Source organism: Zootoca vivipara, chromosome 6 (assembly GCF_963506605.1).
Source record: "Zootoca vivipara chromosome 6, rZooViv1.1, whole genome shotgun sequence".
Lineage (NCBI taxonomy): Eukaryota > Metazoa > Chordata > Lepidosauria > Squamata > Lacertidae > Zootoca > Zootoca vivipara.
This window is the reverse complement of record NC_083281.1, coordinates 26,960,195-26,977,509: the sequence shown is the minus strand read 5'-3', so window position 1 is coordinate 26,977,509 and position 17,315 is coordinate 26,960,195. Positions and strand designations below refer to the sequence as shown.

Below are 17,315 nucleotides of genomic sequence, written 5' to 3'. Positions count from 1 at the left end.
TTCCTTCCTCCCTGCTCGCTCTTCCCCTCACCTGGGCAGCAGGTGCACCAAAAAACCAAAAACCCGAGCCGCGAAATATGCCCAAGAGGGCAGAACTACGCATGCGGGAAGGAGGAAAGCGCGCGCCGCGGCCGTTGTGCGCGGATAGGGTACCAATGGTCTTCGAGCGAGAGGGCGCGCGAGCGCACGCGCCGCCTCTGGCTGACTTGCTAAGTAGACCAAGCGCAGGCGCGCGTGCGCGCAGGTGCCGCAAGTGCCCGTTCGGGGAGGGGGAGGAGGAGGCGGGGGCGGGAGCTTAGGCGTTGCCTGGCAGCGGAGGCTATATAAGCTGCAGCCCGGCCGTTGCTTTTGCTTGTTCGACGCCATCTGGTCTGTTGCTTGGATAGACTTGTGAGTGGGGCGGGGTGGGGGGATGCTGCGGCTGGAGAGCGAGTTTTAGGGTGGGCCTAGAGGGTCTTGGGGGTGGTCTGGGTTGCTCAGTGGACCACTGTGGGGTGAGGTAGGGTGGGAGGTGTCGTATAGAGGATGCTGGGAGGGGGGAAGGGGCGCCCTATAGAGGATGCTAGCTGGGTGGGTGGGGGCTGCAAGGCTGGGCGAATGGGGATTATGGTTTAATTTAAAAATCGATGCTCTTGACATTTATTTGCCTGTTAATGCATTTATATCCTCCGTATTAAGTGGTTTAAAATTGCTTGTTGCCTTCTGAAGACTTTTATTCTTTCTTTACTTACATGTGTGTGGGTTTTTTGCACTCCTAATTCATTCTCAGGGTGCACATGGTTCTGCTTCGGCACCTCACAAACAACCCTGTGAGGTAGGTTGCTCAGAGAGAGGGGGGCAAGAGCTGAACACCCATTTGGACACTTGCTCTCTTCCTTCCCTAATCTGGCGCTCTAACCCCTGAAAACCACACTAGTGAGTGGGCTGAGGTATTGAAAAGGTGGTTTAGGGATCTTTCCAGTTAAGAAATAGGCTGTGGCTGGGTAACTAAAATGGACGTGGAAGGAGAGAAGATGTCTGAGAGGACTGCGTGCACTATCTTGGTGGTTGACGCCAGAAGCCCACCATGAGCATGACTCCGTACAGTTTTTAGAAGGGTTGCATGAGGGGGCAAGAAAGGCATGGGGCAAAGTTGATATGTGTTGTCTTCAGAGAAGGGGTGATGTTTTTGGGGTGGGGTGGATTGTACGGTACGTGTGGTTGTCACGGGGAGTAGCCTTCAAGCACTAGAGCATTAGGAGAGCTCAGAAGGATGAGTCAACATGATGCTTCTTTCTGCAGTGCTATGAAGCATATAGCAGGAGGTTGGTGGTGGTGGGGGGCAGGCCTGTGGACAGGAACAGTCCCTAAATGGCTTTAGGGCATAGATTGTGGAGGGTGCTGTTGTAGTGGACTGGTTTGGGGATTTGGAGGACAGGAGGTGTGGGGCAAGGGGAAGCTCAGCTAGTGTGCTGTAGCGGTGAGAGTGTTTCACTAAGACATGGCAGGAACCAGGTTCAAATGTGCACTCAGTCCACTGTATTGGGTGGCCTTGGGCCAGTCACCACCTCTCAGCCTAAGCCTACCTCACAGGATTGTTGTGTGGGTGAAATGGGGAAGGAGGACCATGCATTGCACACCACCTTGAGCTCCTTGGAAGAAATGGTAGTATATAAACGTAATAAACACAAACACACCTACCTCACAAGGTTGTTTTGGGGCTTAAATTTGGGTGGGGTGGGAGGAGGGGAGCCATGTGTGCCACTTTGATCTGCTTGGAGGAAAGGTTGGGATATAAAGGGGAATAAATTACAGGGTTGCAGGTTTGTTTGATGCTCAAATGCAGCAGTTCGGAGAGAGAATGTTGCCCTTATCATTACATAAATGAAACCTTTTGAAGACTTACTTGAAATTCATCTTCCTCCTGGCCCGAGTTCTTGAATTTTACTGTTTATTTCTGGACTTGATGGGTGCATGGCAAGGGTGCTGTAAGGAAGCTTTTTAGGGCTTGCTTTGAAAGTATTTGCAGTGACAAGAATGCTGGATACCAAGGAAGCTTCCCCCTTCACAGGAGGAAGCTTCAGCTACTGCTAGAGAAGGCACTAAACAACTGAGAGTAGGAGATGGTGATGCAGGTTCATCTGGTAGTGCTCTGCCTCTGTACCATGGATCTCTCTAGAAATGCAACTGCGTCAGAAAAACCACTGAAGAGTCAAGCCTGGAACATTCCATTTCGAGGACTGTTAGATGGGCAGTTCCTGCTTTTTTATTTTATCAATGGAAGGAGCATCTCCCTTGCTGTGTTTTTTTAAAATAAAAAAACCAGAAATTTAATAAAAGATCCTGTCCCACCTACTCCCTTCTGTAGATATAAGCCCAGGTTTCTATCTTTTTTTTAAAACTGCTCATCCTTTTTGAGGAATAATAGTACACCATTTTTATTGTAGATATTTTGCATAAAGCAAAATATAAGAAGAGATTTGTTCTGCTGTATCAATTCCAGGTGAGAAGGAACTGGCTGATGTTTATATACATTGCCTTTACCCTGGCTGGGTGGTTTTCAATACCTAGGGATTTTTGCAGAGGTAGGGAAGCAAAGACCCCTGTTACCTAGCGATCGAGTTGGTTTCTTCCAGATCAACTGCTAATTTTATGGATCCTTCCTGTTCATGTGACTGTCGCATCACATCAGTGAGATTAGGAAGCAGTGATGTCTGCGTGCAGCCAGGCACGCTCCAGAGAGCAGCAGTTGAAAGAGGGCCAGGATTTTCCCTCAAGGATTTCAGAAACTGAAAAGCTACTTCCTCACAAATAATGCCATTGTTAGAAGGGAAATCAATCTGACTCTTATTTTTGGTAGGATCTAGGCTGCAGAACCGTGTGCTCATTGCAAGAATGAGACTCTGCAAATATGCTGCACCATAATAAATTGATCCAGTGCCCTGTTGGCAGAATATAAAGCATTATTTTATTCTATACTTTTTTATGTTGATAGCCTGTTTGAAAAATCTACTTTTTTTGGAGCTGTAGCTCTAAATTTAAGTGCACACAATGTCTACTTAAAACTGCAATCATAATGAAATATTGAGACATTGGAAATGAGACCATTAATATGCTGCAAGCCTGCATTATTGACTACAGCAGGAGAATAGATGGATCTTCGGTAGAGGTGATCCACAGATCAAGTATATACCGGTAGTCTTTCTGTGAAGGAGGTTGTAAGTCTCAATTGCTAATGTGAGCAGACAGCTAACTGGTATCTTGCTCCAGGCTCCCCACAAACAGTAAGGAGGGAAACATGCCTTAGACAAAAGGCTAAAAACAACAACACCAGACTTCCTGTCTTTGGTCAGTGGAGGTCAAATGCAAACTGTTTGTTCCAGGAACGCAGGAGGGAGATAAGAGCCAATTTTCTAACTGAAAATCTGGATCCTGGTTGTCAAGGGTACACTGCAATGGGTGCCATAGGTTTATACTGAGAAATGTATAGCATAATTAGAATTGTGCAACGGGTCTGACCAAGACCATTGGCATCTATGAGCTTTGGTATATCTAACTGCATAGGAGTATGGTGTGGGCGGACTTTTCTGCTGCACCAATACAGTCTCAAGGTCACAGCATCTGCAGCCAGGACGTGATGGTTGTAAAATGCTCGGGGGCTGTGAGTATGTGCCTACCGACGCTGCTCTGGGCTGTGGTTGCTGCTTAATGTACTCTTGGATGGGTTTGGGACTCTGCTGTTGGCCACAGAGCATCACTGCAGCAATTAGATGCCTGCAGTAGGATGGAATGTACTCACTTCTGTGACGGACTGTTGCTTCTGTCGTGATGTACTAGGTACACGTATGGAATGCCAAAATGGTAATGAAGCAATAGAAGAAACTCAATATATCAGATTAATACTCATTTTGTCAAACTCCTGTGACTGTCATACAGTTCTAGGCTGTTGCATTCATGGAAGCTGCGTAAACCGGAAGATCCAAGAACACCAAATAACGGTGGCAGAAATATTGATGCTTAGGCCAAGGTCGTTTTCACAGCAATGCTGCAAAATTGCTATTGCTAAGTTCCCCTTTTTACTGTACACCGTTGTGAAAATGCATTGGCAAATCTGCAATGGGTTGCAAAATTCCGTAGGGCTGTCTGCCAAGGAATCAAAGGGTGTTTCTGTACCGAGCAATTTAGAAATAATACGCATGAGAGGCTGCAGACCCGAGCTGTTCTGAAACAAAATGGCTTCTGTTCTTCCAGTTGCTGTTGCCAATATATTTATTGTTTGGCATGTAACATTTTAACAAAATCAGTGGAACACAGGATTTCTAAATAAAAGATCAATTGACTAAGATCTTTGCTTCTTTCCTTTGTTTGATTCATTTTAATATCTCCTTGCATGGGAAGCACTTGATTGGCAAAAGAGGTACCATTTCCAAAGTACGGCTCCACATGTATCACTAGTGCAGTGTTTCCCAAACTTGGGTCTCCAGCTGTTGTTGGACTACAACTCCCATCACCCCTGACCACTGCTCCTGCTAGCTAGGGATGATGGGAGATGTAGTCCAAAACCAGCTGGAGACCTAAGCTTGGGAAACACTGCACTAGTGGAGCTGAAAGTCTGGCAAGCAGTGTTGCTAGAAAGAATTGATGGTGGCTGGTGGCTGTAGCAGGGAAGGTTGTAAAACCCCCACCTTAACATGTTACTGGCATCATCTGCATTTTTGAAAAGTCATCCAGTATCCATCTTTATACAAATGAGAGATAATATATGACTAAGGTGATCCTGCTCAAGGTTGAAGTGGTGAAATATACAAATGTGATACTGGTTTCGTATTGCAAAGCCACTATAACTCAGTGGGAGAAATTAATACCGGAACCTCAGGATGGTAAGAGAATGTATTTATTCTCTCCTCTGCCTTTTTTTATTTTATGAGTATTTTCCTACTTGCCGTTGGCAGAAGCCTAGGTTAAAATGACCAGGGGAAGCAACTTGTTCTGCTTGCAACAAACCATATAATCATGGTTATATAAACCTGTAGCTTAGACTCAATACAGATGGAGCCAACAGGATATAAAGCAAACTTGCAGAGTCATCCTGCTAAATGCAAACGAAGGGGCTCAGGAACACAAATGTAGATGGTCATGCTTATGTAACTGTCTTCAAATATGAAGCTGTGCTCTCTTGATTCATACATAACCTTGGCTATCATCTGCTTTCTGGTCTGGGCAGGAGCACTGTACAAATAGCTGTCCTTGTTTGTCTAGCATTCTGCTATGCCCTCCAGGGCAAACGTTTCTCCACTTAAAGCTCTTGGGTTATGCACAGGCTGCTGAAGCAAAAAAAGTAGATCGAAAGCTGAAACACCTTGATAGGCAACTGATATAATCACCTCTGTGTGTATTGCTATTGCCATTTTGGCATACAAACAGTATATACATAAAAATATATACTGTATGTTGCATTGTTGAAGTTAAAACAAAAAGAGCCATTTCACAATCTTCAGAACTATCAATGAGCTGCTGTAATAAGGCATTTTTCTGTTGCTACTCTTCATCTTCAGGGATGTGTTTGACAATGTTTTCCTAATATCTGCTCAGTAGGGTAAAACTGGACTGTGGTCCTTCTGAAGATGGCTCCAAAAATCTATTGTTTCAATCTGAATTCTGGTAACCCCTCTAAGTAACTTTTTTTTTTTGCTACCAGTGTAGGAACTAGTCTTTCAGACTAGCTGCAGCAAGCTTAGCCGAGCAGAAGTTAACCAGCCTCCTGAAATCCTCTTTCAGTATTTCTAGGTAGAGAAACGGTAGATAGGTCAGCCAGCAGAATGAATCGCAGTTGCTCACCGCCACCGGATTGTGGCGGCACATCAGTTAGTGTCAAAGTTTTCAGGTAAGCAAATTTCTTGAAAGGCTTCTGATGAACATTTAAATACTGGCAGCCTTCTCTGTGAGTTGGTAAAGCCAATGTAACCAGAGGTAAGATATATAGTGGTAAAAATAACAGTAAAGCTAAACTTCATTTGTAAATGCAGTTCAACAATGGGTAAGGCAAACTCCAGAACCTCCATGAAACCCATTTAAGAGAGCTTTTCTCCAATGAGATTATCCCAAGCAGATGCAAGTTATTTGTGTGTGCTTACTGAAATTTGGTTAAGCAAGCATGTTCTATCTGGATATGAAAACATTTTTTATTAAACCTTTTCACTGTTCTCCACATTGAAGGCTTGTTTACATTTTCAGAAGCACCCAAAGTTGTTGTTTGGGTTAGTGATCCCAGACGACCAGCCCTCTTACTGAATACTGGAATGTTTTGGAATTGCCATTCATCCTTGCTTGCCTCAAGTTATTGTGTGATGGAATCTTCAACTCTTGGATGAAACTACAGAAAACAGCTATGCTCTCATGTATCCTGGCTTTTGCTATGGCAAGGATTCAGCTACTTTACATAGAAGCATAGCAAAATGAATCTCACTCCTGAGAAAACTGTGTGTTCTGGTTAACCCTGACTTGGAGGCTCCCTTCAGTCTTAAAAGATGTGGCATCCCTCCAGGTTTTCAGTCCACAAGACTATTTTGCCTTGTGATTGTATGTACAGTATTGTTACTTTCTGGGGTTCCCCACTTGGCTGTCCTGTGTAATATGGTCTCCTTACAGGAGCTTCACAAGTAGTGAAGCTGTTTGCTATCTCCAAGCATACTTTGGGGGTATGTGGTCTCTCAGAAGTAACTTAGCAGTCAGCAATTTCAAGATCTTATTCTGGGATGCTTGGTTTAATCCAAGAACAAAACATAGCTACTGGCAAATTAAGGAGTGGACAGTCTCTCAGAGATATGTACAGTCATACATTGGATCTTGACTGCCTTGCGACTCAAACATTTTGGCTCCCGAATGCCGCAAACCTGGAAGTGAGTGTTCCTGTTTGCAAACTTTTTTTGGAAGCCAAATGTCTGAATGCGACTTCTGGGTCTTCCAATTGAGTGCAGGAAGCTCCTGCAGCCAATCGGAAGCCACACCTTGGTTGTCGAACATTTTCGTAAATCAAACAGCCTTCCAGAACGGATTCCGTTTGACAACCAAGGTACGACTGTATACTAAATTGGAAGTTTACATTAAATTCATTGTTCTTGCCCTGGAATGAGGAAACAAGCTTCCTAATTACACAGTAAATCCCATTTTGAAACTCAAGTTGCCTGGCCCAATGCAAACCATGTAATATGCATTGCTCACCAGAAATAATTCCTGTAATGAGTGTGTTGTAGCTCTGCATTTTATCCAGAGCAGACCCATTGGAAGTAATAAACCCAGGTTACTTAAACTTAGTTTGATATAACACATTAGTTCTTACAGTTGAGTGAAGGGATTGGATCTGCAAAGTTAGGGTCTGAATAAATATAATGGAAGTGATAGGAGCTCATTTTCCCTGCATGGTAAGCCAAGCTTTCTCCTATCTTTGTAATAAAGGAATACTAGTAGTGTGAATGCTGATTAGTCATCAGTCATCCTCCTGTGTTTTAGGTGGCTATCTTTTTAAAGCAACACATGTAGGGCTTAAAAAATATCAATATGAGCAGCTGCTAAGCTGACTCTGGAATTAATGGAAGTAAAGGGGGTTCATGTCACAGGAGCCATCAAAGCATTGCTGTGTACAGCCAGCCTCTGGTCCAAACTTGAAGCTCAAGTTCCTGAACTCAACCCTTGAGCAGAAATTAATAGAACAAAATGCTTGTGGCATACTCCATTTGCCCCACTGCCTTTCCCCTTGGGAAACCCAATCTTTAGTGGTGAATTGAAACAATCGGCAATTGGGGTTTCTGCAGATTGCTATTTGTTCCACTGTATTGCTAAAGAGCAATTTTTCTGGGAGAAACTGGTGGGGCAAGGCAAAACCACTCAGACCCATGTATGGAAAGTGTGGGACAAGTGGAAGACCACTCAGACCTCCAAGCATAGGACGAGTAGAAGTGTGCACAAGCCAAGAGTTTGTACGTAGACCAGTATCTGGAAATCCTCTTTGAGTAAGTAGCGGGCCTCTTCCTCCTTTTGTTGCAACACTGTGCAATGGATTTGAGTCACATGTCACAGTGTACATCATTGTAAACCAAGGTTGCTGGGAAGGAGAGGGGGCAATATGAAGTCCATCCTTGTTAGAAAAGTCCTGAAGTTAAATCTTCGTGGCTTGTCTAAATGATCTAACCATTGAAGAATAAAGAATGTTGGGGGGGGAGCAGGAATAATGAATATCCTTGGGTTAACCCACATGGGAGTGTGATGGCCCCTTAAAGAATCTTGGAAATGGTAGTCTAGGGAGGGGGCTGATTATTACTGGCATCCACTACCGTAGACTTCTAGTTCTGGGGAGTGAGATGACTTAAACCAATTAAAATCTATTGAGCCAATGTGATCTTTAGTTACCTCTGTCCAAGCCAGCATGCTTACTCCTTTCTGATGCTTCCAGGCTCGAGATAAGTGAAGGGTCTCCTCCAAAAATCTCTCCAGAGCCGACAGCTACCCCCGAGGCAGAACCACCTACCCCCGAGGCAGAACCACCTACCCCAGAGCCAGAAAAAGAAGCTCCGCCTCCTCCTCCACCACCACCACCACCTCCGAAACGCATGGCGGAATTTCATGTTGGGATCAATGGGTAAGGATTTTTCAAAATGAGTATTTGCTTGCTGGTTTGTTTGTTGTAACACAGTATAATACAGTGGGCAGCTAGCTCAGTGAAGAAACTGGCAGGAGTTCCTTACCAGGGATTGTTAGGAAAGGGATTGAAGATAAAACTGCCAACATCCTAGTGCTTTTACAATAATCTGTGATGAGGCTGCATTTGGAACACTATACTGTGTACAGTTCTGGTTGCTGTACCTCAAAAAGGATGTTGTAGAGATGGAAAAGGGCCACCAAAATAATACAGCCTGCAACAACTCCCCTGTGAGGAAAGATTACAAAATCTGGAGGGTTTTTTTCAGTTTAGGAAAAAGGCATGTAAGCAGAAGGACATGATGGAAATTATAAAATTATGCCTGGTATGGGGAAAGTGGGTAGAGAAGTTTTTTTAACCCTCATAACAACCAAACCCACGAACATTTAATGAGCCTGAATGTTTGATTATTCAGGACAGACCAAAGGACGTCCTTCACACAGTACAATGTGTGTCACTGCATACTTATAAATTATGAAGCTTGCTGCCACAAAAATGTAATAATGGCCACCAATTTCAATGGGAGTTTAGACTTAATTCATGGGATAGAAAGCTATCGGTGGCTCACAGTCACTCAGGAATGTATAGAGCATGCATGCATGCTACAACAGACCCAATGTTCTCCTGTGCCGAATCTTGCAGAGAAATAGAGCTATTGATGAGCAACATTTTCCAGCAAACTTGTCTACTTTTACTGATCATCCCCATTGGAGAGCTTTCTGATAAGGTTCTAAGCAACCCTCTAGAACAGTTTCTAGATTGGTTAACCAAAAGGTGGTTTCTTGTACAAGAAAGCAAAATGCAGAGCAGGAATATCTTGTCTCTGAATGCTCATTTCAGTGGTAGCCAACATGGTGCCCTCTTGATATTGTGGAGTACAACTCTCATCAGCTGATTATTGCCAATAATTGGGGATGATGGGAGTTGCAAATCACAATATCTGGAAGGTACCAGGTTGGCTACTCCTAAGCACCCATGGTCTCAGTGGAAAAAGGCTTTTTAATGTTGTGGAAGCCTTCATTGCTGCCTAGAAGAAGGCCTATTCTAGTAGCATATTCTGCTTGCTTTAGTTATGTAGAAAGGGCTGAGGGGCATTGGCAACTCTAATGGATTGGCTTTTGTCCTTTTGCAGATTCGGGCGTATCGGGCGCTTGGTCCTCCGAGCCTGTGTGGAGAAGGGGGTCAAAGTTGTGGCTATCAATGATCCTTTCATTGACGTCAAATACATGGTAATGGCTTAATGGTGTCCGACTGAACTCCAAACGTACAGTGGCCCTTAGTCTCTTTCCTTGGTAGACTGAAAAGGAAGGTTTTAGGGAGCGGTGGTAGTGGTGAATGGTCAAGATTACGCTGGTTGGTCCTTGGCATCCTAGCACCATCTCCAAGTGAAACATACGCAGACACATTTACACCCCATTTGCGTGTTAGTTTAAATAAGCAAATCCCAGTGCACATAGAGGTGAAGTGTGTGAAAATGCAATCAGAAAATTTGAAATGTACAGATTTCTGCACTTACTGTAAGGCCCTGTACAAGCATGATATTAACATATGGATACCTAGGGGTTAGTGGGTTGGGGTGATCTACCACTCTCATGCTTTCTGCATAAGCTTTTATTTCTAGCCAAGAAAGCAAAAATAAGTAAATAAATGACAGTGCCCTCTGTCTGGCACAATATGGTTGCGGTTGACACTTTTCTTCCACCTTAGGTCTACATGTTCAAGTATGATTCTACACATGGGCGCTTCAAGGGAGAAGTGAAGGATGAGGACGGCAAGCTAGTAGTGAATGGCTCAAAAATCTCTGTATTCCAGAGGTAAGTGGGGATAAAAGTCAGGGTCTTGACTAGAGGCGTACCCACTCTTGGCAATAATCAGCAGGCTCCTGAGATTTTTGTCCAAGGTTTGTGTAACTGATGACTGGCCCAAAGACTGCACCAAACATGTGACAGATGCATTTTAAAGGATTATGCATATACCTGTGCGCCATCCCTATCCCCCACATCTCTTTCTCACGGGGACATTGATAAAATGCATATCATCCTGCAGCAGGCTGTGATAGAGTCGAATGCAGAGAGCCAGTGTGCTGTAACAGATGGACTGGAGACAACCAGATTCAAACCAACCTTGTGGCTACATGACACTGGACTAGTCACTATTTTTGAAGCCTAACCCACCCCACGAGGTTGTTAGAAGAACTTGGGGGTGGGAAACCACATACAATGCCTTGACCTCTTTGGAGAAGGCCAGGATAAAATGTTACGAATATCCTGTTTTGCTTCCCACCTCCCTCAGGTCCTCCTAGGTACATAAGATGTAAACCTGTTTGGGACTGACATTGCCATTGTTGTTGTTTAGTCGTTTAGTCGTGTCCGACTCTTCGTGACCCCATGGACCATAGCACGCCAGGCACTCCTGTCTTGCACTGCCTCCCGCAGTTTGGTCAAACTCATGTTCGTAGCTTCGAGAACACTGTCCAACCATCTCGTCCTCTGTCGTCCCCTTCTCCTAGTGCCCTCAATCTTTCCCAACATCAGGGTCTTTTCCAAGGATTCTTCTCTTCTCATGAGGTGGCCAAAGTATTGGAGCCTCAGCTTCACGATCTGTCCTTCCAGGGAGCACTCAGGGCTGATTTCCTTAAGAATGGATAGGTTTGATCTTCTTGCAGTCCATGGGACTCTCAAGAGTCTCCTCCAGCACCATAATTCAAAAGCATCAATTCTTCGGCGATCAGCCTTCTTTATGGTCCAACTCTCACTTCCATACATCACTACTGGGAAAACCATAGCTTTAACTATACGGACCTTTGTCGGCAAGGTGATGTCTCTGCTTTTTAAGATGCTGTCTAGGTTTGTCATTGCTTTTCTCCCAAGAAGCAGGCGTCTTTTAATTTCGTGACTGCTGTCACCATCTGCAGTGATCAAGGAGCCCAAGAAAGTAAAATCTCTCACTGCCTCCATTTCTTCCCCTTCTATTTGCCAGGAGGTGATGGGACCAGTGGCCATGATCTTGGTTTTTTTGATGTTGAGCTTCAGACCATATTTTGCGCTCTCCTCTTTCACCCTCATTAAAAGGTTCTTTAATTCCTCCTCGCTTTCTGCCATCAAGGTTGTGTCATCTGCATATCTGAGGTTGTTGATATTTCTTCCAGCAATCTTAATTCCGGCTTGGGATTCATCTAGTCCAGCCTTTCGCATGATGAATTCTGCATATAAGTTAAATAAGCAGGGAGACAATATACAACCTTGTCGTACTCCTTTCCCAATTTTGAACCAATCAGTTGTTCCATATCCAGTTCTAACTGTAGCTTCTTGTCCCACATAGAGATTTCTCAGGAGACAGATGAGGTGATCAGGCACTCCCATTTCTTTAAGAACTTGCCATAGTTTGCTGTGGTCGACACAGTCAAAGGCTTTTGCATAGTCAATGAAGCAGAAGTAGACGTTTTTCTGGAACTCTCTAGCTTTCTCCATAATCCAGCGCATGTTTGCTATTTGGTCTCTGGTTCCTCTGCCCCTTCGAAATCCAGCTTGCACTTCTGGGAGTTCTCGGTCCACATACTGCCTAAGCCTGCCTTGTAGAATTTTAAGCATAACCTTGCTAGCGTGTGAAATGAGCTCAATTGTGTGGTAGTTGGAGCATTCTTTGGCACTGCCCTTCTTTGGAATCGGGATGTAGACATTGCCATTAGCCCGTTGATTGTACCAGGGATTGTAAAAAGCAACACTCTACCATTTAGTCCTCCCTGGAATATTTAAAAGCATCAATTCATTACACTTTACAGTGACGTTATAAATGGACTCTAAAAGCATTTTGTCAGTGCAGACAGTATCAGTTTATTCATACTTCAATTTTACTAAGCTCTTGATGAATAGTTTTAAAGATGGTTAATCAGCAGCCCAGTCCCACAGGTACATGACTGCTAACCTGCCTGTGTCCTCTGGCAGCTAATACATTTGTGAGAGATTTCTTCGCACCTCCACATACTAAAACAGCTACAGACAAAAGGCCTTACAAACTTGTATTTTTGCAGCATGAAACCAACTGAAATCCCATGGGGCGAGGCAGGAGCTTTGTATGTCGTAGAATCCACTGGAGTCTTCCTCTCTGTCGAGAAAGCTTCGGTAAGTACCTGTGTAGCTTGCTTGGAATAGGGAAGCAATTCTTGGGCCTTTCCGTGACGCTATGCTGGACTCCCTCCACGGATGCTTGCTTTCTAAATACACAGGGGCAGATCTCTGTGCTGGAACATGCTACCCTTTGTGTGCTGTGTTTCCATCCTACTTACAATGCTTTCTGCATAGCCTGAGTTTGATCTTCAGTGACTGACCAAAAAAACCCAAACCCTGCTGCCTTCCACAGGCTCATCTCACTGGCGGAGCCAAGCGAGTAGTGGTGAGTGCGCCGTCTCCTGATGCGCCAATGTTTGTTATGGGAGTCAACCATGAGAAGTACGATCCCTCCAGCATGAAGATTGTGAGGTAAGGCTCCTCTCCACCCCAGCGTTTCGTCTTCTGAGAAGTAGTTTGCTGCATGGCCACTCTGGAGATGGGTCTCTGTGGATCCTTTCAATCGAAAGAACAATCATGTAGGCAGGGGGCTCAGGTCGTCCCTGGGGGTAGAGGAGTTTGGGTTGGCAGGGTGGTGACAAAGCCTTGCTTTCTCTCTTTTTCTGAAGAATAGCTGAGCTTGTGTTGCAAAGCAAGGTGCTAATGGGGGAGGCATAGTAATTCATAGCATATCCTCTGATGGTTGTGGGAGCTTCTAGCCTACCTGGAAAGCTGATGATTTACACAAACTTGTTCAAGATACCCAGATTAAGAGAAAAGCCTGGAAAATAGGACTACAATTAAACTTGAGGCATGAACTTTACCTAGCTTTGGAGACAACCCACAAGTCTTTGCTTGCAATGCAGGCTTCTGGGTGTGTTACACACAAAAAGGTGGTGCTTTTTCCCTTGGCTGGTTGTCAAGTCAGCTTAATGTGTCCCCCTTGCTTTTCAGCAATGCTTCCTGCACCACCAACTGCCTGGCACCTTTGGCCAAGGTCATTCACGACAACTTTGGCATTACAGAGGCCCTTATGGTAAGCAACACAGGATTGCCTTTGGGATCGAAGAGCAGGACTTCTGACAAAACCTTTTATCACTCTAGTGTCTTCCTATAGACAGTGCGGTCTAGAAGAAAATGAAGTTCCTATGTAGTGCACAACTCCTGTAGCTTTCAGTTACCGACGATAAAAAAGCATTTATCCAAATTGGTGGCTGTTTGAGGATTCAAAACAATATTCTAACAGTGCCATCCAGTCCTTAGAGGCCAGGCTTCCAGATAAAATGATTGGGAAGTTGAATCCTGTCTGCAACTGTTGGGTTTGTATTGATTATTTGTGGCTTATAGAAGTGTTGACACTCTTGTGAATCACTTTTGCTTTCACCAACCGCCTGCTGATAGGCAAAAAGGGCATTTTTACTACTTGAGCATGCAGCTTAGTCTTTAGGTTTCTGAATCCTGTCACCAGTCAAGATTAGAGTTGCTCTCCCATAAAGTTAACAAATGTCCATCTCATGTGAGTCAATTCCGTGTTTTTACATGTAAAGCAAAAGTTTAGATTCCTAAGAAAACCTCAGATATTGCTTGTTAGACCAGAATCTACTCTAAAATGTCTTGCATGTCTCTTTAACTGGCTTCTTCTGTTTGCAGACCACAGTTCATGCTTATACTGCCACTCAGAAGACTGTGGATGGTCCCTCAGCCAAGGCTTGGCGTGATGGCAGGGGTGCCCACCAAAATATCATTCCAGCTTCTACTGGTGCTGCAAAAGCTGTGGGCAAGGTCATTCCAGAGCTTAATGGGTATGGAATATATCTTATTCTCAGAGAGGCCTCTGTAGAAACTAGTTCCTGTGTCTTTGTAGTTATTGCAGCTGTTCGTTGACTACAAAACAGGTTAAGCAGTATTGGCAAGGTATGTTAATTGTGCTCATGCAGAAGATGGAAACATGACATTGCCCAGCATTATTTTCTTAGGGTAGTTGCTTGAGGTCTCTCAACATTTCTTTCCCATACATTCTGCCCAGGCTTTCTGATGAGAGCCCATACATGAGATTGCCATGAAATGGATTAGCAGTCTTTAGCAGAACAACTGTGGCACTTTTTTCATGACTTACAACAACAACAATAATTTTAATTATTATTTATACCCTGCCCATCTGGCTGGCTTTCCCCAGCCAATCTGGGCAGCTCCCAACAGAATATTAAAAACACAATAAAAGATCAAACATTAAAAACTTCCCTAAACAGGGCTGCTTTCAGATGTCTTCTAAAAGTCAGATAGTTGTTTATTTCCTTAACATCTGATGGGAGGGCATTCCACAGGGCAGGCGCCACTGCTGAGAAGGCCCTCTGCCATGTTTTCCCAAGAGCAGTGCTTTAGAGTCCAGGTGGTGCTAAGAATTTAATGTGAAGACCCACTCTCCTAAAGTGTATATAATTTTGGCTCCTATTTAGTAGTAATCCTGCAGGATAATCCCCCCCCCGGTTAATTACTAACCTCCTCTTTTAACAGGAAGCTCACTGGCATGGCGTTCCGTGTGCCAGTATGTGATGTCTCAGTTGTTGACCTGACCTGCCGCCTTTCCAAGCCAGCCTCCTATGCTCAGATCAAAGAAGCTGTCAAGAAGGCAGCTAAAGGGCCAATGGCAGGAATCCTGGGATATACAGAAGATGAGGTGAGTATGGATAGTTTTCTCAGTTGAACAAGCTGTGGAGGGAGAGAAATCCCAAGGCACACCAGTGAGCCATTTACAGGCAATACAGTTCATCAGAACAATAATAATGCCTGCTTTGATTTACACTGCTGGGGGATGCGGTCATAGTCTACATTCTAAAAGTTTGTTTTTAGCAAAAAGCTGTTTTATTCTACACCAGGTGTGGCATTTAAAGCTGTAGTATATTTTTTACTGTGGAATCCAACATCCACATTTTTAATCACTTAGCCAAAAGTCGCTGCCATTCATTCACTAGTAAAATAAAATGTGGGATGCTCTGTTCAAAGTATAAGTAAAGCATAACCTGAGGGATTGGGCAAACAGTCTTTACCTGCTGGAGCATCTGACCAACATCTCACAATGCTGGAATCCCAGGGTACCAGGTTGACATCTGTGATGAACCAGTCTTTTTTGTTGTCTTTTGTATATAATTTAATTTTCACACTTCTTTTGCAGGTTGTTTCTACTGATTTCATTGGTGATAATCGTTCCTCTATCTTTGATGCTGGAGCAGGGATCTCCCTCAATGATCACTTTGTGAAGCTCATCTCCTGGTAAGAATGACCAGGTGTTTTTCCACACTGGAGCATAGTTGGCGTGTCGCCTCATAATCCCTTCTCAGAAAGAGAATTTGCCACCCTGACTTGGCCTTGCTCAGGTAGCAATGCTGCTTCCTTCGAAAGCTAGCAAGGAACACCCAATTTTGACCAAGCAGGGATGGCTTGAGGCAATTGGAACATTCTGGTTTTGTCATCTGCTGTGAACAACTTACCAACTAGGCTCAATATTTGTATAACCAGAGTTATATTGTGTCTATGTAAGAGGGGGAGTTGTATATGTTGTAGGCATTAGGGCTGGTTTTCAACATCGGAATATACTGATATACCACAATGTCTGAAATAAGGATAGAGCTATGTAGAGGCATTGGCTGACTTCAAAGTTTTGCCCACAATGTGATTTTTGCAAAGCAAACCCACCCACCCACATCTCATGATTCGTGACATATTACCAGATCAAAAACTATGAAACCAGTATCATGATATGGACTTCAAACCGGTTTGGGACACTATATTGCCCAGCCCTAGTAGGCGTGTCAGAGGCACCTGGGAACTGTGGGTTTATGTGATTGAGTCATTTGGGCTATGAGCATTACTTAGACACAGTTTTCTTTCCATTCTGTAGGTATGATAACGAATATGGCTACAGCTGCCGTGTAGTAGATCTCCTGAAGCACATGTACAGCAAGGAGGAAAAATGAGCACTGCCCACACTCTTCATTCCAGGCTATCCGACAGAGTGGCCTCTCACCCCTTTAGTCAATAGGTTTGATCTCCTGGCCAGTTCTTCGCTTCGACCACAGAACCCTGAACACTGCACCTTTTTGTCACTGTGTAAAGCTTTGTGTGTATGTGTGTACATGTGAGTGTGAATCCTGTTTTCCACAGCAGCTTGTATGAGCTTTAAAAACGTAGTGAAGACAAATGCACCGAATTCCCTCTGGAGAAAGTCTAGCTTTTGGGGTTACACATTGGTTTGTGTGGCTGTAGTGTCCTTGAGATCTCGTAAGCATTGAAATAAAACCACTGAAGTTATGTGAACCTGGAAATGTTTTCATGGGCTTTTATTTTAGCTCCCTGTGGGTCTGCTGAAATGTGCATTTTGACCACAGCTGTGTATCAACTGGACATCTTTTGAGCATTCCTAAATGTGTCTATCAAAGGAGCATTCTAATTAAAATGCTCATTTTTGCGAAGATCAGAATCCTGGTTTGCCATTAATCTGGAGCTATGTGCAGGACTTGTGTAAAATCTGTCTCCGCTATAGTTTGCTGAGAAACTTAGGGAACTTAGCTGCCTTTTATATCGAGCTATTATATTAG

At 44.1% G+C, this 17,315-nt stretch overlaps 1 protein-coding gene across 2 annotated transcripts; it reads left to right on the top strand.

Moving 5' to 3' along the window:
- The first annotated feature begins 341 nt into the window (after positions 1–341).
- Positions 342–16,919, top strand: GAPDHS (glyceraldehyde-3-phosphate dehydrogenase, spermatogenic). Of its 2 annotated transcripts, none has more exons than XM_035120162.2 (11): positions 342–390; positions 8,429–8,614; positions 9,807–9,903; positions 10,382–10,488; positions 12,705–12,795; positions 13,034–13,152; positions 13,675–13,756; positions 14,371–14,522; positions 15,235–15,397; positions 15,893–15,990; positions 16,619–16,919. In XM_035120162.2, the coding sequence occupies exons 2-11, from the start codon at positions 8,586–8,588 to the stop codon at positions 16,692–16,694; spliced, it is 1,014 nt and encodes a 337-aa protein (XP_034976053.1). In that variant the 5' UTR covers positions 342–390; positions 8,429–8,585; the 3' UTR covers positions 16,695–16,919. The 2 variants fall into 2 exon arrangements, with proteins under 2 accessions (XP_034976053.1, XP_034976054.1); XM_035120163.2 differs by lacking the exon at positions 342–390 and adding an exon at positions 4,587–5,863.
- The last annotated feature ends 396 nt before the right edge of the window (positions 16,920–17,315 follow it).